This window comes from Vombatus ursinus, unplaced genomic scaffold (genome assembly GCF_900497805.2).
Source record: "Vombatus ursinus unplaced genomic scaffold, bare-nosed wombat genome assembly UNPS02014798.1, whole genome shotgun sequence".
In the NCBI taxonomy this organism is placed as follows: Eukaryota; Metazoa; Chordata; class Mammalia; order Diprotodontia; family Vombatidae; genus Vombatus; species Vombatus ursinus.
The window spans coordinates 35,557,158-35,580,427 of record NW_020954576.1 but is presented as its reverse complement, the minus strand read 5'-3'; the positions used below and the strand labels follow the sequence as shown (position 1 = coordinate 35,580,427).

General features: G+C 34.4%; 1 protein-coding gene across 5 annotated transcripts in view; it reads right to left on the bottom strand.

Moving 5' to 3' along the window:
• ESRRG (estrogen related receptor gamma) overlaps nt 1–23,270 on the bottom strand; it is a 658,508-nt gene that overhangs the window by 51,785 nt on the left and 583,453 nt on the right. For 4 of the 5 annotated variants that reach the window (XM_027871328.1, XM_027871329.1, XM_027871330.1 and 1 more), the window contains 2 exons: nt 4,021–4,131; nt 225–407 (listed from right to left, as the gene is read on the bottom strand). In XM_027871328.1, coding sequence (XP_027727129.1) covers nt 225–407; nt 4,021–4,131 — 294 coding nt within the window. The remainder of the gene's footprint in view (nt 1–224; nt 408–4,020; nt 4,132–23,270) is intronic. The other variant, XM_027871327.1, reaches the window with a different exon arrangement.

Genomic DNA, 23,270 nt, shown 5'->3' with positions numbered 1-23,270 from the left:
AGTTCTGAAAGAATCATTGGAGTCTTCTTTCTTTTTATATCATAAAAAATCTGAAAATGGTAATTTTGAACATGCATACCTACTGAGCAACATGAAGAAATATATAAATCACAACACCACACAATCTTTTTTAAAGTCTAAAAGATTCTTTTGTTTTTGAAAAGAGTTTGAAACATCAAAAATGAGGGTTTTGTCTTGTTTTGTTTTTGCCGCTGTTATTGTACCTGGAATATGCTTAGCCCATCCAATGATGACCACCAATTCTCTGTCTGCCAGATCACAGAGGGTAGTGAGAGCTTTGATGTCACTGTCTGGAACAGTAGGGTCAGGCATGGCATAGATCTTCTCTGGTTCAGCCACCAGCAAATGTGAGACAATCTTGTTATCTGCAGGAACGGACCAGAGCACTACAACATCACTAGTAGTATCATCCTCTTTTTTCTCAACCATAAAATATTCTGTTTTCCTAAACTAATAGTGAATAAGGCATTAGCTTACAGTATTCACATTCATTCTGGAAATATATCTCTTCTAAGAAGACCTTAACATGACCCAATCAAAAACTGTGCCAATCAATAAGGAATGGAATAAAACCAATTCTTGGTCTCCTTGCTGAAGAATGAGATTCTGTGTCTTATAATAAAATTACTTCTTGCAAATAGGTAAAAAGAAAGTGCTGTCTCATATGTGTTTTGATTATCAAGAGACTGTTATGCCATGGGGGCTAAGAATTATAATATTTTTAAAGGAATGCCCAAAAGCAAACTAATAAAATCTATGATATAATGTAGGATAGAGGTGACTGCCCATGAAAATCATAGATATCAAAGGCATTGTCTTAATTCCTTTAAAATGGGCAAAGGTCATAGTTCTTCTGCCTGGCAGAATGACTGATTATATATAACCTCATCTCTTTGAGATGCACTAAATAGGAGACTGGTTTCCCCCTGTATCATAATTCCCCCCTGAATGAACAAATGAACACGAACACACACACACACACACACACACACACACACACACACGCACGCACGCGCACGTTTCCCAAATACAGCCAATACCAGAATGAGAAAGCATTAAAAAAAAAAATCCCTCCTTAAATGTTCACTTATTTCTTCAGTTCTGGTGTCCATTTCGTTAATTCTGTTAAGCCCTTCTTTTGTCTAATATTCTCTCTCTTTCATATTTATGCATCTGAAAGTTGTGATATATGTTTAAAAAAATCCTACATAAAATACACCAGAACCAAATGGAAAGCATCACATCAAATGTGTTTTATTGCTTTGGGGCATGTGAGAGTTTATAGAAGGGGTTGTAAAGCCTTGCTAACTGAATAATTTCTGGCTGGCCCAATTTTCATTCCCTTATGAGAACCTCGGCATCTTTTCCATGTGTGGTTTATATTGATTTCAAAGGAGATATGAATGGGTTAGAAAAAACATGGATATTTGATTATTACTGCCTTAACTGAAAGCCTGAGCATAACTATCATTTATAAACATTTTGTTTTTGAAACAAAAAGGACACCTATTATTTCTTTTCATTTTATTGAAAATATATGCTTTTCCTAAAATAAAGGATATGTATATATTTTCTTTAGCTATAACATCCTCCCTCTGTCACAGAAATAAAAGGCAGATTTTCCAAATTCATAATCAACTTTTCTTAGTCATGATAGTGCAAATCATCATAAATATGGACATCACCAGGACTGCATTTATAGAAGAGAACACTTAAGATAAACTAGGACTCTGGTTTAGTTTGTGAAGAAAAATAACTATTTTCCAGTTCATGTTTTTCTTTCTTTGTTTTTTTTTATTCCCCCCACCCCCATAATTTGAAGAAAATATTATTCTATTTGAATCACAGATTTTACAGAGAAAACTAGTTGTTTTCAGATGATATAGGGACATACTATATATTTTCAATTATATTTGGAAAATTTCAGCTTTAATTGTTCTGACAATATAATATGAAATCTTTGGGCAGGTTATTATATTCTATGTGTCAGAGAAAAAAAACCAATAAAAGGTAAAAAGGAGAGGGGATGAAATTCTAGTCATTTCATTACAGGGAAAAATACTACTTGTATCAAAGGACATTTACATTGAAGGGATAGAGAAATTTAGTTTGTGTTTAAAAAGGCCCATCATTCAGAAAATTGAATAGCCATGAGCACTGTTTCTAGGTAAATCTTATTTAATGTTTCCTAATTAGAATCAATAGAACCCAATTTTCATTCCTGTGCCTTTGTACTGCACAAACGATCAGTCAGGGTCCAGAAAATCTCCCAGGCTACTTTCTCAACAAAACAGATTCCCTGTCTCTTGACACTTATCTGACACAATCTGAAAATTAAGTTTTATAAATGTTTGTTACAAAAACACACTAATTGGATGAACTAAGCAAAATTAACATACAGGCCTTTAGATAATGAGTAATGATTTATTAGAAGGGTAGTTTATTTCAGACAAATGAGGCTTGCTGAAATTGCCATAAGCTTCTTAAAGGTATTGCATCCCGTTACTTCCCAGGATTCTCAGCATTGCACAAGGATCCTGGGAAATTCCCTTATGATTCTGACTTTAACATGGGCACGTGTTAGTTTTTCTTTCAGAAGGGAAACTATCAACGATTTTTAAGTGCATGCCAACATAAAATAAATGAGAAATAGAAAATCTGTACGATACTGACTCCAGAAAAACTAGAGCTGTAATTAAACTAAGCATTAGCGTTTATTAAATTTTATTGTATTATCAGAAAGTTTTTATTATGATGCATAAAATCTGCTTAATGTAGCCCCAGACTATATTTACAGAATGCTAACAGCTTACAGAAGCTGAAGAAAAGATGCCAGATTGGACAACTGAAGGTATAATCAACATAATGTTTTTTGGAAAGGCATAAGGAAACTATGCCATATGTTCCCTTAAGCTACAATTTCATGTAAAACTGGTTGTTTTTCTTTCGACATAGCTAAAAATGCCTTTCTGCTTATAAATCGAGGTCTGTTTTATCTGCTCCAAAGACTTCCAGACTCTCCCCAGCAATGTGCACACCAGTGACCCCTCCTGGAGGCTACAGAGTTTGAAGGAAATGCTGGGGAGTGGGGGAGGAAGGGAGAAGAAGAGATGGGGGTTTGTAAAATAGCTTGAATATGATGGTTGAACTGTAGAGACAAACTCTGTAGAATTGTGCTACTTATGGATTTTGCGACTATGACAACTGAACAGGAGAATTCTATGATCAGCTTTCAAAGCATTCTATGACTGTCTGACAGGAATTCTGACTTGGCATCCCAAAACTTGAGGTGTGTTACACTATTTCAATTAATGTATTTTTCAGAGAACTGAAAAAGTTATTGTATTCAATTTATACTGAAGTTACCTTTCATTAATATAACAATAACATTATAAATTGCAACCTGGAATTAGAAAATCATGGGCTCTCTTAAAATATTTCTTAGTGCCCATATGGGCATTTTAAATGGAACTGCCAACCTATGCTTATCATTAGTGTGGAACATTTTTGTCTTAATTTGTTGGTAACTACTGTGTTAACCTTCTATATCTCCAAATTAATGAGGCCCCTAATGTATTTTCATTGGGACGTTGAGCAGTAAAACTCATTTAGTTAGTGAAAACTACAAAAATCACTTTCTTGTGAAATCTGAAACCAGTAACTCCAACGAGCTAATGATCACAGTATGGTTCATTTTATGTCCCACTGAAAATAAAGACAATCTGTAAATGTAAAATTGGCACTGCATAAACTGTGTATTAATATGCTTTAAAAACAAAACTGGAAAAGGTGAGAAACTCACAAAGCTTTTGACACAAAAATTGTAATTAGCTAGATTATATCTTACATTCTCTTTGTGGGAAACTCACTGGTAATAAATGCCATAGTCCTTACACAAAGAGAACTCCTACTAAATAAAGGCAGTGGAGTGGGCTGACACACTAAGTCAAAAGAAAAGCATTTGCATGCTGGGAATTCCAAAATATCTGATGTACTTACATGGCTTTTTGGCTGGCTGAACCAGCTGAGGGTTCAGGTATGGGCTATTCTCTGCATCTATTCTGCGTTTGTACTTCTGGCGACCTCCACGTACTCTATCAAGACGCACCCCTAATGCAAGAAAAAGAGAGACTCTGTTATACTGCTGAGGAAGTAAGCTATCTTGTATAACACAGTGGAGAGGTAAATAAGAAGTATTTGGGGGGTCTCCGGGACAGGGAGAGAAATGCATAGTAATAGAGGGCTTAGGGGACATTGGAAGCTACAGATGAAAAGGATGGTAGCAGAGGTCCACAATAAGATTGTTCTGTTCACTGAGCTGTTTCCCCATCTACACAGAAATTATGATCTAGTAACAGGATGTGGGAGAGCATAAAGTTACATTTTTTTTGTATCAAAGCAATGGTGGTTTATTATTACAATTTTTAGATTCTTGAAGCTGTTGTGCTGACACAGACTACACATAGCAATTTCTATTACCCCTGCAAAACATAGGCATAAGACAAATTTAAACAAGAAGGCAGGTTAGACATGGAAAAACTTAACAGGCCGTTAGATAATCAACCATTAACTCCTTAATATTTCTACCAGCTACTTGGTTAAAAAAAAAAAAACCAAAACTGAAAAATACTAGTACTGTCTACTACTAAAATACAAAACTTATGGGGAAAAGAAATACACTTATCTATGTCTTGGAGCAAATGACTTAAATAGACCCCTTTCTATATAGAATTGGATGGAAAAGAGATCAGTCGACAAAAATAAGGATTACATGGGGGCAGCTAGGTGGTGCAGTGGATACAGTACCAGCCCTGGAGTCAGGAGGACCTGAGTTCAAATCTGGCCTCAGACACTTGATACACACTAGCAATGTGATCCTGGGCAAGTCACTTAACCCCACTGCCTAGCCAAAAAAAAAATCATAGGATTACATCTATGATTTCAGTGAGAAAGCAATACCTGAATGTGCGAACTTGCTCTGATATTCAGGTTGGGAGATTCTTGGCAACTTAGGGTCTGAGAGAGTTCCTTACTTCACTGAAAGGTTAAGTGACTTCTCCAGGGTAACACACAGCTAGCATGTTCAGAAATGAGACTTGAAACCAGGTCTTCCTGTCTCCAAGGTTGGCTCTCTATTCACTAGGCCAAAGCGCTTTATTGCTTTTCATCAGAGAGAAAGAGGAAAAAAAGAACCCTGGACCTCTGGGGTCTAAGGAGGGAGTTGCTAAAGCGAGTGAGGCAACATAAAGGGATGGAGAACGGAAGAACAATCTTGGACAAGTAACTTCAGGTCACATGGCCTGAATTTTATCAACTGTAAAATAAGGGGATTGGATTAGATGCTCTGCTGTTAAGTACCTTTGTAACTCTAAACATAACAATTAAGAGTTGGAAGGGGAAAGTCATATATTCTGAACTTCACAATTGTGGCTGCATGTATACAGTAACTGAATACAACATCAGTAGGACCGAAGACCTAAAGAGGCTAGGTATATGATTAGGGTGTTGCAGAAAACAACAGGCTAGACTGAGTTGAAGTAGGGACACTTTTTTTTTTGGTAGTATTGTCATTTTTATTATACTGGCATAGCATAGTCATGAGCATTGAATATTTCTACAGTGATTAAAGTTGATTGTTATTTTTTTCCAAATGTTTAATTTTTTTTCCAACTACATGTGAAAACATTTTAACATTTTTCAAATTAAGTTACAAATTCTTTTCCTCTCTCCCTCCCTTCTCCCTTCATTGAGAAGGCAAGCAATTTAATATAGGTTATACAAAATCATGTTTCTGTAGAAAGTAATAATATACTGGTAACTTAATTGAATTGAATATCATGATCATTCTTTACTAAATTCTTGACCTGTTTCATGCACGTTATCAATGAATATACAAAGTGTGATAGAGTTGAAAAATTCAATATGACCAATTCAAATTCACACTGGTGTTTTAGGGAAACACAAAGACCAATTTTCAGGTTATCAAAAAGTAAAAGATTTTCAAGTGTATCTAGCAAGCAAACATATTCTAGTAAGGCAAGACACACAGTTGGCTCCAGTCTAGATAAGATAGGTTGTGTGTCTTTATCAGTGTACGGTTAAATGAAATCACTTTAGTATTTTCATGGGATATTCAAAAAGTTTAATAAATGGGAAAGCTAATATGAAACCAGGATTTTACAGCATAATTTATCTTCTGAAAGAAATATGCAATAGTCAAAAGTGTTGCTACATACTAAAGATACTATTCTTAGTGAAGAAATAGCTAACTAAATGATCACTGCCAAACATTTAGGCCTGGGATCTTATTTTAAATTCTTGTCCTAACCCTTTTTACATTGAACCTCAAGATCCTCCTTTTTGTCCCCAAAATGTTCTAGTCTTTATCTTTCCAATTTCTTCATTTCCAAAAGCTTCTCTCTGTGATTCAGCATATTTTTTTTATGAATTCGGTAAAGCATTCATGTTAGGTCTCTTTGAGAAACATTTAAATCCTTTGGGTACTAAAGGGCTTTCTGCAATCTAAATGACATTACAAAAATAACATATATGCTCTAGGTGTTTTGAACCCCATGATCATTTTGTTTTCTACTCTCCTGCCTTGAATATTGGACTCTGTTCCTGGCTCCCTGGGTTCTGATAAGCAAACATTTTGCCTTATTGTGCCAGGTTGGGGCCTCAAAGAAACTCCGTGCAGCCACTTTACTGTATCCCTCCAGGTAGCTTCCACCTCCACTTAAAGCACTTCATTAGGATGTAAATTCCTTGAGGAGCATATACATCCACTTTTTACCCAGATATAAAAGAAATTTTGCGTGATAAAAGAGAGAAATCAAGGTAAATTCTGAGTTTGTACTACTTTCCAGGATCTGTAGGAACCAGGAAAGGTTGATGGAGAATTTTTTATTTCTGGCTCATGTTTTTCAGGTGTTTGTCAATGATAATAGCCATCTAATTCAAATGATGGGAAAGTGGTCTCTGAATTATTGAGTGGCACATAAATACAATGATGACTGGTACACAGCCCACATGCTCCACTGTTACCCTCCCAATGTCAGGAGAAAGGAAGAATGTGTACTTTGGGCAAAACGTACTGTGGTGAACTTTGGGGAGAACAAAGACATGATGAGTCCCAGAGGATGGACAAGCATGGATGTTATATATGTGTATTGTTGGTGGAAGCTCTTAAAATGATGAGATCATAGATATGGTTAAATATTTGAATGTACAATGGTAACATTTTATTATTAGTCCTAATAACAGCAGTAGTCCTAAGGGTTGAGCAACTATACAAATAAAATAGCAGAAGTAGTGGCTATGGTGGTGACACAGCAGTAGCACTAAACAACAGTCTATTTTAAATTCTATTTCTACTTAATTTCTATTTCTAATTTTAAAAAATGAAATTTCTTTTAAAAAGAAGAGCAGATGAAATTCATTTAAAACTTTTAAAGTTCAGCGAGATTTAAAATTAGCTGGTTCCATGGTTGGGATTTGAAGGCAAGATATGAAAACATGTTTTATTCCTCTACATAAAGTTTAACTATGCAATGCGAAGCTTCTAAATTTCCTTGTTTTTCATTAAATTGTTTGTTTTGTGAGTTTCTATCTTGCACCTAATACTTTTAAAAGAAATGGTACACATTTCCAGAATAAATACAAGAAGAAAGTTCGTAGAAGTCTTGAACTAATAGGTAAGAGTGAACAAACACCCATCAAACTGACTACTTTTATATTTGGGATTAAACAGAAACAACCCTCCTAATGTGTTGCCACTTAAATGAGAAAGAAGATTTTAAAACACCTGAAATTGAAATGTAAGTAACTCATCCCAATATATATGTATGGGACAACAAAGTGTATAATAAGCAAAAAGAGGGACTGAGGTCATGTGACATACCAGCTTCCCTGCGCCACCCCCCCCAGCATAACGTGCTTTCTACATGCCCTGTATCAGGTTGTACTATAAACTATTTCAAAGAAAGGAACTGGGAAAACTATCATTTATGGCCCTTCAATACGATGGAATAAATAAAGGAACATATCGATTATTTAGGAATTAGTTCTGATATGTTCACTACAAATGCATACATATGAAATAAAAAGAATCAGCTCTTTAAGTTATATAGAAATACAACCATAAAAAAACCATCATGTGGGCAAAATAAAGAACTCATTTCCACATTCAGTTATAGAAATATTAAATTTGGTTTCTATAGTTTCACTGAAGGGAATCGAAACAGATATGAAACATGGAGGTATCATCATGTTTATCAACCTCTCACCAGAACCTTGGACTCTGGAATGGCAGGCTCAGATATTAAGTTTTAGTCTTGTGAGGTCTGGAGAGAGGCTTTCATGACATTTCCTGGCTATTTCCATATCGCTTCACTCATTCCATCATTCACATTCCCCTTTCACTAAAACATGACTCTTCCTTTGGGATGCCAGCTCTGAGTGCTTGCACTTCATTTGCCCAAAAGTTGGCCTCCATATGGCTTCATAGCTAACTACACCATGCCATTGGGTACCTCTTCCTTAATAGCTCCCTTTTATATATTATATTTCCCCATTAAAAAGTTATTTGTCTGAGCACAGGGACTGTTTTACTTACTTCTATTGTATCGCTAGCCTTTAACAAAGTACGTGCTCATATCAAGCCTTCATACTAAATGCTTCATATACCAATATTTAATATCACTTACATGGTCTCATATTGAGAATGATCAATGTCAATTGAAACAAACTATTATGTGACTATACTTCAACAATGCATAAATTACCAAAAGCGACAATGAGTTCCAATAAACATATTTTTCAAATATTTCTGAGAATTTACTTCCTAAAGAGCTCATTATTTTGTTTATAATTTTTAGGTAGAAGTAAAGTTGATCTTACATGTACTTTTGAACAATACTTAATCTTTCTTCAAATTTGGGCAAAACAAAATGGGTGAGCCTATTTGCAAACAGGCATGTAAGCTTGTAATGTACCCTCCCATTAAAAAAAAATTGTTTTCTTGATTATATTATGAACTAAAGAAACAAAGCAAGCAATTCTATAGTAGAATAGAATAGAGGTAGTAGTACAGTAGAATAGAAAAAAAAAAAGATTGCACATGAAATTGCATATCCATTATGTATAAGTTACTCTTCCTTTTAAATATATAATAAAGTTATATAATTTTCTTTTTTCCCTTCCCCAGCCATCTCATTTTAATAAATTACTATAGAAAAACAAAATAATATAGAGATTATAATATGTTTTAAAATGTTTAAATAAATGTAACAAAGAAAACATGAGAAGAAACCATATAATGAATTATGAAAAATGTCTTCCCAAAGCATTTAACGAAAAAGTTACAAAGTGAACTCTGCATAATTCAGGTACAGTGCTCTTTCTACTCAGGAATAGATTTCTGAGATAAAAGAAATATTGCAGAGGGCAGAAGTGTGTTTAATCAAAGAGTAAGGGAACTGAAGCTTAAATTAAAATAATATAAATCTATCATGATATACAACGTTGTACTTCCTCTATATTTTCACAGACATACATTTAAGCAATCCTTTCTTTTCGATGGAAAACAAGTTCAGATGAAATGTTCAAATAAGAAAAAAAATCCCTCTTTCCCCTCCATGAAAAAGTGAGGAAAAACATAAATCATTTTAGGATCAAATAGCAGCTATGGATAATTGGTCAAAAGTACTACTAAATTGAAGAAGTATTTCTGGTCCCTGAGGTTTTTTTTTCTTCTTTTATGTATTACAATATGAATAACAGAGTAATAAGTTATTACAGCTTAGAGATCTTTTTGGTCTCAGAAACACATGAGTGAAGATGATTCAGTTAAAAGGAGAATATTTCTTTACTTCTCACATTGCAATCTTTCAGGCTTCACATATCTATTTGTTCATAGTTTTGAAAAATTTAGTTCTAGGTTTCTTTCTCTCTCTTTCCATAAAGACAGACAGACAGATATTTAAGACAGATATGTATGCATGTATTTATACACATAATATATACACACATATATACATATAACATACATATAGATTATACATGTATTATATGTTATAATATGTACAAATTAAATATGTATTATATTAAAAACCAGGTACTTCCAGCCTGAAAGATTGCAAAATAGAAAGAAAACATTCTCCTTTTAATGGAATAATCTCCACTCATCTATCTCTGAGATTAAAAAGATCTCCAAGTTTGAATAGCTTATTACCCTTTCATTCATTGTATAATACATGAAAGAAAAAAAATAGGGACCAGAAATAATTCTTTTAATCTTAATATTACTTTTGAGCACGATGCTATGTCTCTCTCTGTCTCTGTCTCTGTCTCTCTCTGATATTCTGGCAAAGTAGATAGAACACAGGGATTTGAGTCAGTAAAAATTTCAACTCTTGTTAATTAGCTATGTGAGCTTTAATATCTTTGGAACTTTTATTTCAATATCTGTTAAATATGTACAAATAAAAGTTATGTTCACTATCCCAGGATGGTAAAGATAGAAAGATATCTCTCTAGTACCTCAAAAGTTCCTTCCCAGATATACCTCAGGAGCTCCAAGACAAAAAAAATCTGTCCCATAGGAAGGATGGGTTCTATTACAGATGGTGGATAGTGAAGAAACTCAGCTGAAGTCACATGAAGTAAGTAAAAATGGAAATAGAAACTGAGTTTTCTGATTGCTAATCCTAAACACTTTCTACTATATCATGCTCCTGCAGAATAAACAGATGTAAAAATATTTTTAAATGCTATGTAAATATGTGCTACTTATGATTGCTTGTTTATGTTGTGTCATGTCCCATTCACCAAGATCACTATCTCCTTACATCACAGTCATTCAATATGTATAGCGGAAAGCATGATTGAGTTTGGCAAAATTCAAACCCTGAAACTTATTAACTCTGAGACCATTTAGAATATAAGCTTCTTGAGGGCAGGGACAGATTTATCCTTATATTCCTAGCACCTACCACAGTGCCTGCTTCTTAGTGATGCTTAATGTTTACTGAATTAAATCGAGCACATCAATTAAATACTCTGAGCCTCAATGTTTTTTTATCTGGAAAACAAGAATATTAATACAAGTACAATCTATTGCACAGGGTGGTTTTGAGGAAGACACTTTATAAAATATATAGCACTACACATTAGTGAATTATTTTATGAACTTTAAATTTTCGCCCGAGGAGCAAACAGTTGGCACAAGGTGCTGGAAAACAGGATTGCATTGTTTCGCTATTATTTTCTGGCAATGTCTAGCTCCAAGGTGAAATTTTACCACTAAACCAAGACATTAACTAAAGTACTTCGATGACTTCTTATTTAGTGGGGGGCAAGAGAGAGAGGTAGTAATTTTTAGGTTCGCTGCCTCAACAGACAAAGGGTGCTTTGGTTGTCTGCATATATTGAAGTGATGAAATATATTAATAGAGATCACTTTGCCCCTCTTTTCTCCTGTCTTCCCTCCTACCTATCCACCTAATCCACAAAGCTCAAATCATTGTACAATCTGGAATACCCATATTGTCGACATACATATAACAAAAATTAGCTCCATAAATGTCAAATCTCCACATCATTGTTTTCTCTGAAGAGAAAGACATCAACAATATGAGAATTTATACAAAACTTTGTGGGTTTGACCTATGTTTATTAACCAGTTAATGAAAGTTTTAAAACAAAATTTCTTCCCAGGAAATAAGGTCCCTGCAACTGTTTATTGCATGACAGGAAACAAAATTAATTAAAGTAACTGGATACTATTCATGTGAAAACTCACTGTTACCTTTAAAAAAGGGGAAAAAAGGAACTTTAATAGTCAACATTACCAACCTAATAGAGCACTTCATATTGGTTCCTATTTCAAGTACCACATATGCCCACATTGCCACGAGGGAATTACAAATCTCACACATTGTCAGAATTTACAAAATTGGGATAGCAAGGATAGACAGAGAGGCAAAAAAAAAAAAAAATGCTGTGAGGCAAATAAACACGGAAAGTAAACTAGTTCAGCACAAGGTCTTCTTAGGTCAGCTAATTTTAACATTATATCCCTTTTTTAAGACTTTCTCCTCTAATGCAAAAATTTTGATTAATTTTAGATGCTGCCAAAATTGAAAAGTAAAAAATACTTTTTAATCATCACAAATAAGAACTTCTCCCTTTTAATATATTAAACAGTGGTCTCCCTTTGCCAGGTTTGCTCAATTTAGAATAAAGCATATAAGATGAAGTTCCTGAACAAAGCTCTGTTAAGAACATTAATTAAATGGACTCTCAGGACCCTTCAACAAAGGTGCAAGTGCTTACATTGAAAAGGAATGGATGTCTAAGTTCTTACCTCCTAGAATATAAGCTAGGTAACTGTTCAAAATAAATGGTCTCAAATACAGTTTGCAAAAAGAAGTCCTATAACACTATGGAAAAGCCAATTTCTTCTAGACAGAGAGGATAAGGAGAATGAAGGCTTTCAACAGAACTGTGTGGTCTCCACATGCACTAGGTCAGTTTCTAGAATGAGTAAATGTAGTTTCTTACAGTGTCCTTGAATTCTCCTGAGATTTTGTGGGAGAATCATCAAGACAGGATACTGAAAATCTCTGAGTAGCAGCAGAAAGAGAAGCAAGGGCAGACCGGCAATATCAAAAGCAGCAGCAGGAATTTTAGTGGCAGCTTCTGATGGGGTTTTCCTTCGGGACAATATCTTGATAGAGTGTACGAGTTTGCCCTCGACAAGCTGTGCATATTTATAGGCTACTGAGTAAAGGATTGAGTGAAAATTTTATGCATTCACACTTAACACCAGGGAGTGGATATAACATATTGCTATCATCAGGATGCAAGAAGGCAACCCCAACAACTCAACCCCTAAAAGCTACTTTTATCCCTATATCCCAAAATATAGAGCTAACCTTTAGAATATTCCCAAAGATTTACTTCCTCAGTTACCATTTCTAAAACAGTCACTGCCTCCTTATCACCAATTCTTCCCTCTTAGTAATGTCTTACTGTAACAACAATAATGACTCCTTACATTTAAATAGGGCTGCCAATGACCAAATGCTTCATGTACATTAACTCATTTAAGCAGCACAGAAATCACGTGTGGTAACTGGCTAAAATATTATAAACCTATTTTACAGATGAGAACAGGGAATATACTCTTACCACGAGGTAACTCTGAAAAGACGAGACTATGAATTCAAAGCTAAGTTGTCTGATGGCAAGTCCTCGATTCTTGCTACTACATCATGCTGAATGAATCTACTAATTAAGGATTAGAAAGGGCACTAGGCTTTAGAGTCAGGAGGGAGACATTTTGGTTCAAATCTGAGCTCTAATATTTAGAAGTTCTGAGACCACAGGCAGGTTTCTTCCCTTACTACAGTTATCTCTTTTGTAAAATGGGAACAATATTTGCATTGTCTACTTCAAAGAATAGGTGTGAGAACAGTGGTAATTTATACTGTAAAATTGAGCCAAAATATGAGTTTTCATTATGTGAGTTACTTCAGCATAAACTACCATGATCAGGCAACTTTGGGGGGAAAAAGGAAATCTAAAATGTGCTTTGAAAGCAGATTTTAGAAGTAAGGCTAACAGTCCCAAATATACTACCAATACTCCCACCCCCACAAAAACAAAACCCTACAAAGCTTATGAAGAGACAAGGCAAATTTACCAAAAAACAAACAAAAAAAAAGGGCAAACCCCATAATTTTGGATATATCAAAACATTTAGCATTTGTCATATTTTATTCAGGCTAGGAATTAAAGTGATTTTTGGCAAGAACAAAAATCATTAGAAATGTCAGAGGTTGTCCTAATATTCTGAAGCTGAGGAGATCCCAAAACACCAAATGCACTGTTCAAAAGATCTTTTTATTGAGACACAGCAAATTAGAGAGAACCACTGGATCACAAGCTTTATCAATGGATTTTGGTCCTTCAAGAGATCTTAATAATCATCTCTTCTAACTACCTGATCCTGCAAATGAGAAAACAGAGGCCTGGAGAGACAAAATATCTTGCTTAAAGAAACTGAACAATCAGAACAAGAAGTACTAGAACCCAGGTCTTCTTGCTTTGCAGTAATACAGTGTAGTTTGCCTATGAGATTGGACTCAAAACTACTCAGGAGGCAGTTCTTGGAAGAAAGAAGATATAAAACTCTACTCTACTCAACAGAGTTAGAAGACGAACTCTATCATGGCTATAGAGATAACAGATAATAGTGCCCCTGATTCTGAGGACTCAACAGGAAAGTCATCTGTTGGTTTATATGACACATTCTCCAATACAAATGTGTCTACCTCAAAGCAAACAAGGAATGTTTTAAGCAGAAACGCAAACTAATCAACAAGCATATGAGAGAGCTTCCAAATCACTAGTAATGAATGAAAGAGAAATGGGAAAAAAAAAAAGACTATTGAGATTTTGCCTCACACTGAACAAAATGCCAAGTATGATTAAAAACTGGCAAAAGTCAACGTTGGAGGGGCTGTGAGAAGACCAGCACACTAAAACAGTGCTGATGGAGCTATGAATTAGTCTGACCATTTTACAAAAGAATTTTGACTTTAAAAAAATTATTGAAAGAAGTAATTTTTATAGTAGCAGAAAAATGTAACTGAAACAGATGCCCAGTGAATGTGGAATGGCTAACCAAATTGTGCTTTATCAAAATAATGGATTACTATCCCTTATGAACAGGAATTCACCTAAAGATAGAAGAACTTGTGTGAAGGGAGGTTGTCAAGAGTAAGGAAACTAGACAACAGTATACATGGCAACAAAAATAAAAATAACAACAACAAAGGAATAACAGGATGGGGAGAATGATAAGGAAATGGTTGTGATATTTTTTAAAAGATAAAAATAAAAAATTTCAAAGTTTTACGCACAAAAAATTGTAAAGGGAAATCCTTACTATAATCTAAATGATTATAAGGAATGAAACTCACAAAGAAATCATTTGCTTTAGATTTATGCATTGTTATTTGTAGGTTTTAAGGGATTCCTTTACTGAGAGGAAAAGACATGGCTTATTCAGGTTTGCTTGTACTTCATGTTCTAAAAAGGACTATGACTGAAATGCTGTAAAGAAAAAAATGACCATAAGCAAAATGTTTACTCAGAAAACTGCTCACCAAGAATGAAAGTTGTCCTAGCTGAAGCATGGAACCCTAACCTGCGACACATACAAGTACAAATTAGGTCATCTGCAACAGGTGACAAGTTTTAATTGAATGTCTTCTGTCTGCAATTCTGACAAAAGGTGAATGGAAATAAATGAGTCTGGCAAGACAGCCCTGAGCCTTACAATACCCAATATCTCATTATTTTTAAACAGCTATCTATAAACTGATACTGACAAGCTTTGAACCTTTTATTTCTGCTCAAGATGTGGTGGCTGTGAGGAAAAAAGGAAGAGGGACACCCACAACGTTACATTAAACATGCAATACCAACCATTATCACCTACCCAATGTAATTAAAGGAAAGCTCCTATTCAAAAGGCACTGTTTCTTACTTTCATTCCTGTCAAAAAAAGGGGTTGAAGTGCATTTGCTAAACATAGCACCTTTAAAGAAATATAGTCAAATGTTCCCTTACCTCTTTTCACCAGTAACATTTCTCTTGAAATACTGACATAAGTTTTGTTGCTGTCAAGTTGAAACCTTTGCTCATCTAAATCCCATTTTCTATGGTTACTTCATTCCCATGTGAAGAAGGTTATGAATTAGTTAATGCTAGCAGGGTTATATATTAACAGAAGGAAAAAGGAATCAACTAATTCACAATTAAATTTGACAATAACACCAGTAAGGGCAAAATAATAATAAAAGAAATAATACGATGTACCTCACGGGAATGTTTTGTATAACATGAGGTATGGATATTACTTATGTAAAATAATAATAACTTAATGAAAAAATAATTGAATATGAAAGTAAACAAGGAAGCTTTCAAGATTCTGATTTAAACCTCAAAGCCAACATCTCATTTCTCAGAGAGAAGTATATAGGTGTCTCTTGGCCAAAGTTAAAAATAAAGGTTAGAAAAATAGAAAAAAAATAACAGACTAGTGAGCTTGAAAGTAGTTTGACTTCTGCATAGTAATAATATCTAGATCACAATAGAAATCTAAGAAGCTTTTTGAAGAATTCAGAAGATATGCTATTAATAATTCTTATAAGCAAGAATTCTCGGAAGTTTTGGCATATTTGCTTCTTAGTCATAAGAGATAAGATCATCAAAAAAAAATGTGTGACAAAAATTTGATTTTGAAGGATTGTTAGTCTGCAACACAATACTAGTACTCTTTTCCAAAATATCAATAAGACTAACTCTCTTCTCAAATAATTAAGTAGTACATCTCTATGGATAAATTGTAACTTTTAAGATATTAGTCAAGACATCTTCAGTGGCTTTAAAAACAAGTTCTAAGAGCAAGGAAGAATTTTTTTTTTTAAGATATTGACAGGGGAATAGTTTGTGAACAAAGGGTGAAAAAGATCACAGAAGAAAAAATGGAAAATTTTGATTGCATAAAATTTAAATGTTTTTCAACAAACAAAACCAAAGTAGTTAAATTAGAAGAGAATCAAGTAAGGGAAAACAATCTTTGTAGCAAGTTTCTATGATGAAGAGTTTCATTTCTAAAATCGATAGGAAACTGATCAAAAGTATAAGACTCACTCTACAATTGATAAATAGTATCAAAGGATATAAATAGGCCATTTTCTAAGGAAAAAATTGAAGGCATTTATCAACCATACAAAAATGTTCATAGCAGCTTTTTGCAGAACTGGTAGGGAACTGGAAATTAAAGGGGTTCCTGTCATTTGGGGAAAGACTGAATAAATTATGGTACAGCAATATACTGTGCTATAAGAAATGATAAAAGGCAGTTTCAGAGAAATCTGGGAAGCTTGTATGAAATTATGAATAGTGAAGTGAGAAAACTAGAACAACTTACATAATAACAACACTAAATTAGATAAACAATTTTGAAGGACGTAAGAACTTGGGTCAATGCAATGACCAACCAAGATTCCAGCAGACAAAGAAAGAATGCCATATCTGTCAGCTGTTCTTTCCCATCCTTTTTTCTACAATTATTAGTATCTTGGAGTTCTTCCTTAGAAAACTGCCTGTTTATATCCCTTGATCTCATTTATCAATTGCAGAGTGTGTCTTATTTTTATAAATTTGAATCAGTTTCTCATCTATCTTGGAAATGAGAATCTCATCAAACTTGCTACAAAAATTTTTGTGTCATCTGTTCTTGATGGTTTAATTATCACCTCTGTATATGTCTTCCAAATCTATAGATAGGTCCAGTGTAGCACTCTTCTCCAACTTTCATTCTCACATTTATAACTATATACTGCATACAATCACAGAAGTTTTTGCTGTCATTTCAACTCAACAACCTCCTAAAATTCTTAGCTCAAAATCTGGTGATCCTCCAAAGCTCATTATTCCTATTGATGACACTTTCTTCCTAGCTACTCAGGCTGAAAAAGTCAGTTATTTTTGCATTTTCCCTCTCCATCTACCCTTCTACGGAATTAGTCTGTGAATCCTGTCAAAATGAATTCTATTTCTACCATCTCATCTTATCCAATCTTTACCAATCATTCAGTCAGTCAACAAGCATTTTATTAAGTGCCTACTATGTGCGAGGCACTGTGCTAAGTACTAGGGACAGAAGAAAGACAGGCCTTGCTCTCAAGGAGCCTGTAGTCTGTTGGAAGAGAGAACATGCACATAACTATGTACAGACAAGATCTATACAAAATAAACTAGAGATATGGGCTCCTTAGCCAACATTTGAAGGAAGCCAGGGAATCATACCACCATGTCAGTTTAGATGGGATATTGAGCTGAATTCAAGATAACATGGCTGACCCAAGTGCAGATTAAGAATAGCTTCTAGGGATTGAGTTTAACTCCAGTTTAAGGTTCAGAGGAAAAAGTGAAAAAGAGACAGAAGGGAAAATATTACAAGCTGTGTGTTTTTGGTTCATCATAGCATGAAAATGAACCAATGTTTCCAATATAGAACAATATGGAACAAACCTTGGAAGTTCCTAACAAGGAGTCAAATCTTTGAGTCTACATAACTTTGAATTGTAATCTTGACTTAATACAGGCATTTGGTTTTGCATATTTATTATAATAGTTTTGTTTTTACTCTTTTTTTCCTCAATGGGAAGAAAGTGGGAAAAAAATAGATTTTTGTTCATTTTAAGTAATCTCAAATCACCTTCATTTGTCAAACCTTATATTTTGGACAAGAAAGGTAGAAAAGAGTCAAGCCAAAACATATGATTTGGGATTATTTAGCATGAAAAAAGGAAAACAAAAACTCAAAATGTAAAATATGAGTGCATGACATAAAGGAAGGAATATACCATTTCAAAGTGGATTCCCAGAATCCAGCCTCTAAGATCTACTAATAAGGGTGACAATGAATCCCTTAACTTCTGGGCTAACTATCTTTATTTGTAAAAAACAGAGTTAATAGTTATCCTTCCTCCCTCACAGAGTTCTGAGGAACAAAAAGATAATGTGTTTGGGAAACTTCAACCTATTCAACATGAACTATTTTTTACTTTTTCTTCTTGTGTTCCAGAAATACACAATAGAAAATGAGTATAAATTACTAAGAGAAAGTCAGATACACACGGTAGATGTCCTTATGTTTAGGTATTAAGGGCATCTGAAGAAAGCATTTCAAGAAATACTCTTACCATGTAAGAAATTTCTTATCCTAGGGAAATCGTACAAAAAAAGTTAATTCATTTTGTGGTCTGTTACTTGAAGGCAGTGGAATTATTTTTTGCACGCCTTTTTAGTCCTATGATTCCATGAACAAATTACAGTAATTCAAAGGAAGGAAATGACCTGTTACAAAGGGTTTGACAACTATACTGTGAAGTGGAAGGAAAAACCAACAAGCTTCAATATTTAAGGGAAGAGATAAGCCAAAGACTGTTAATTAAAAAGGAAAGCAGGTCTGTCTGGTGTTCATAAAAGACTTGGTGTTTCCTTCCAAATTCACTTAGCCAGATGAATTTGTTTGTTCATAGTACAGTTAGAAGGGGAAAAACAAAAGGGAGGGGGGAAGCTCCCAGAATATAACTGCTTTCACAAATACCTGGTGTTTGTTGTGCATCTGTAGAAGAATTTTAAAAAATGGGCATAATCTCAATTGTATTTGGGGGGATTGTATATTTTATGGAAGACATTTGAGATAGGTCTGCACATGCCAACTAGTATAATGTGTAAACAACTATTCAATAATTAACTAGTAGCTTAACTGAATTAATTGAAATGTTTTCAAACTATCTGGCTATTTGTTAGAACTTGATAAGTTTATCTGTAGATGGAATAAAAATGTCTCTTCCCCTTAAATTCTATTTTTATTATATTCTGTAGAAAACAGTGATTTTATATACATCTACAAAATTTTTTTTTCTAGTTCAATATTTTTCTGATGGTAACCATAACTGGAAAAACAAAACAAAACAAATAGAAAACCTCACTTTGGGATGATATTTTAATTATGCATTTAGTTTTATTTTCAGCAAAATGTTAATTACTTAAGGGCAGAGACCTTTGTGGCTGTTATTGTTGGGGCGTACATTTTTTTGTATCCTCAGCAACAAACATATGATAGGTACTAATACAGGTTTAAACATGTCTTGCATATCATGCTCTCTCACATTTGTAGACTTGTTCATGTTTTGAGAACCCTCAAAATTATGTCCACATATTTGGCTACAAATACAGAGCACAGAAACAATGGAAATCCTTGAGAAGAGCTTTAAAAAAAAAAAAGTATACTCCAAAATTTGTGATTTCTTCTGTCTGGGTACTCCCTCCATCTTCCCAAAATAAAGCTCATATATAAATCTCTCTCTCTCTCTCTCTCCGTCTTTCTTTCTTTCTCTCTCTCTCTCTCTCTCTCTCTCTCTGTGTCTCTCCCTCTCATCAGGAATTATTTTAGAGAGTACTTTTCTGAGGACAGAAAAGAAAAGGAGATTCATATAGGAGGAAAATTAATGAACTTTATAACAACTGACATAACACAATAAGGACTGCAAAATACTTTAGATATGTTATTTTATTGAGGGAGAAGGATAGGAAAGTAAGAGAGAAGAGAAAGTGGGGGAAAGCAAGGAACAGAAAAAAGGGAAAATATAAGTCTCTGTAGGAGATGTATGAGAAATGTAAGAGAGAGGCTTCTTCCAAGCTGTCTAGGCATCAAATGATTTTTTTTTTTTTGGTTTGGTAAAATCCCTAGTGCTTGGCACAATGCCTTGAATGTGATTGCTAACTAGCAAATGTTTACAGAATTTAAACTGAGTCATCTCTTGCATAGTATGTTCCTGCATATTTAAAATGGCAACATGAATGAGCTTTACATTATTTGGCTAGTTTACTAATTGCAAAGATCCATAAAATGTTCACATTGAAATGTTATCTAGTAGACCATAGGTACAGTGAAAATGACTTAAAACTTAAGATTTTTTCCAGGACTTATTTTTCAACAAAGATAGAACCTGAAACATTGATGCCATACTAGATACTATGACTTTTTGACACATCTTCTCTTAATGAATTCTATTTTGCTGACTCTCCCTGTCCTACACAAACACTGAAATTTCACCTGTGTTTACAGTAAATTCTCATGAAGGCTTTCAAACTATTCAATTATTATTGCCAAATGTTTTCATCTATAAACAAAAACATTCTTCCCTAGCTTTAAGATCACTAGCAATATTTGTTCAGCCAAGTGAAATGTACTAAAATTTACCAGTCAATTCCTGATTTTTTATTGGCACTGTCAATCACTGAGATTGAACCAAATGAATCATACTTTAGGCATGAGCTAGTAATAACCACTGCAATACAAAAGCCCACCCTTGGCAGCTCAGAATTTTTGGAGTCACAGAGACCATCAAGTCTAACTCCACTCTTTTGCAGATGAATGTGAGGTCTAGAATGGGAAAATGGCATGTACCATTTAGGGGAGAGAGCCCACATTTATATATATATGCAAAAGCAGAAACTGACAATGACAAAAGCAGCTTAAAAATAATCAAAACAAGTTTGAGTATCTCCTTTTCAAATTAATTTTGCAATATTCTATTAGTAGGTATACTCTTGACAATATTGGCAGGAGCAAACTTGAAAACATAAATCAAAGCAACAATGATGAAATAAAAGCAAGGTGTTCTACAAAAATTCTAAAGGGGAGGGAAGGTTAATTGGAGATATTTAATAAATAAAAAGAAATACAATGTGTGAGACAAAAGATGGTTAAAAAAAAAGACATCTTCTTTCCTAGTACCCAACCAAGAAATAAACGTATTTCCTAAGACGTTATTCTGATCACCAGACTGCCAAAAGGGTCCATGGCACTACCCATCCGCCCCCATGAAAAGAAGAAAAAAGTAAAAGAAAAAAGCCTAGTCTAAACTTTCCCACCCTAATTAATGAATCATCTATCATCAAGATAGTTTTAAAAGTATAAACAAGATAGTTTACACTCTGTGAATATCTTTGGGTGAACAGCTGAGATTAGACACACCCAATGGGGGTCAATCCATAGGTAGTCCAGAGGGTTCCAGCCCAAAGCTAAAAGATTTCAGTCCTACATACAATTGAGGAGTCTAGTTAGAGCCCAGCCCTTGAGAAGAACTTCTATTGACAATGTCATCTGAGAAAAGGGAGTGATAGGAGACAAAGAATCAAATCCGGAGCAAAGAGAGACACCCTGAGGACAAACACAGACACAGGATGATGCAGAAAGAACCTAAGGAGGGATGCAGGTTGAAATTACATAACCCTTTGAACCAGAAAAAAATATCAACTACAGACTCAAAATAGGTCTTCCAGTAACTAGTTATAAGTTTTCCTTTTGGCCACAAATTTTCTCTACATGGGTACCTCACTCTAAGTAGAGTCTAAGTTCACTCTTGCCATGGACTATCTGTATATTAATGGAAGAATAAGTGTCCCTGGTTTTTGCATTTCTTTGGGGGAGGAGAGGGGGTATGATGAGGGATGTTTTGTATCAATTGTTTTTACTATATCATTTTATAATTATCTTTTCTTCTAAAAATAATTAAGTCTGGATAATAACGAACAGAGAATAACTCAGTGGTAACCCATGACTGAGATTTCTAGAAATTGGAGAGATTTAAAGAGGTAAGCCTAGAACCATACAGGGAGAAGTAGTTATCCACCTTGTAGCAACCCAAAAGAGGAAGAGTTAGGGAAATAATGACAGATGGTGGACTACACAGTTGTCTAGAACAAGAGTGCCTTGACTTCTACAGGGTCACCCAATCAGCAAGTTTCAGAAGCTATACTTAAACTCAGATATTCCTTTCTCTAAGAGCAGCTGTCTATTTATAACACTTATTACCTCTCATATATAAATGTGTGAGTATATCTATGTGTATTCACGTGTGAGCATATTTTTCTCTATTTTTAAATACATGTATATATCTATATGCATTTAGGAAGAGTTATAAGCTATAAACCAAGAGAGAACATTCATGGTGGTTTCTCCAGGAATAAAGAAATACGATGTAACTCCCAAAATCCAAACTTAAGGCCCGTAACACCTGTGTTCCTATTTAGAATCTTGGTGCTTTCTCCTAATGTTATGCATTAACTCTTTTTGCAAGTTCCCATGTCTGTGAACATATCTTTCCCCTTCTACTTAAGAAACAAATGGAATTGAGTGTCCTTGCTGCATGTCATTTTAGTGTCTTAATCCTTCAATAGGATTACTGATGAGTACCATAAAACATTTCCAGGGAATTCATATACTGTCTTCTCAGTGCTCTGAGTATATGCTATGCAGGGAATTCAGACAAGAACCTGAAACTGAACCCAAGTATTCTATCTTGCAGGTCAGGAAAAGCAGCAGATGGACCAAGCTGGTCAAGAAACACAATATTTGGAATTCACCTAACAGCTCCTACTTTCCCAAATATGATGTACGTAATAGGAAAACCATTGGTCATTTGCTCGTTTTAAATCTCCATGGAAAATACTCCTGAATATCCCAATTTTGCAAGTCCTCACTCTATGGAAATCCCATGATCTCCTCTTTTCGAGTTCAGGTATATACAGAGAAGGTCACACATTTGATATCACCATCACCCATATGTGTTCTACTTCCTATTTGACAACTC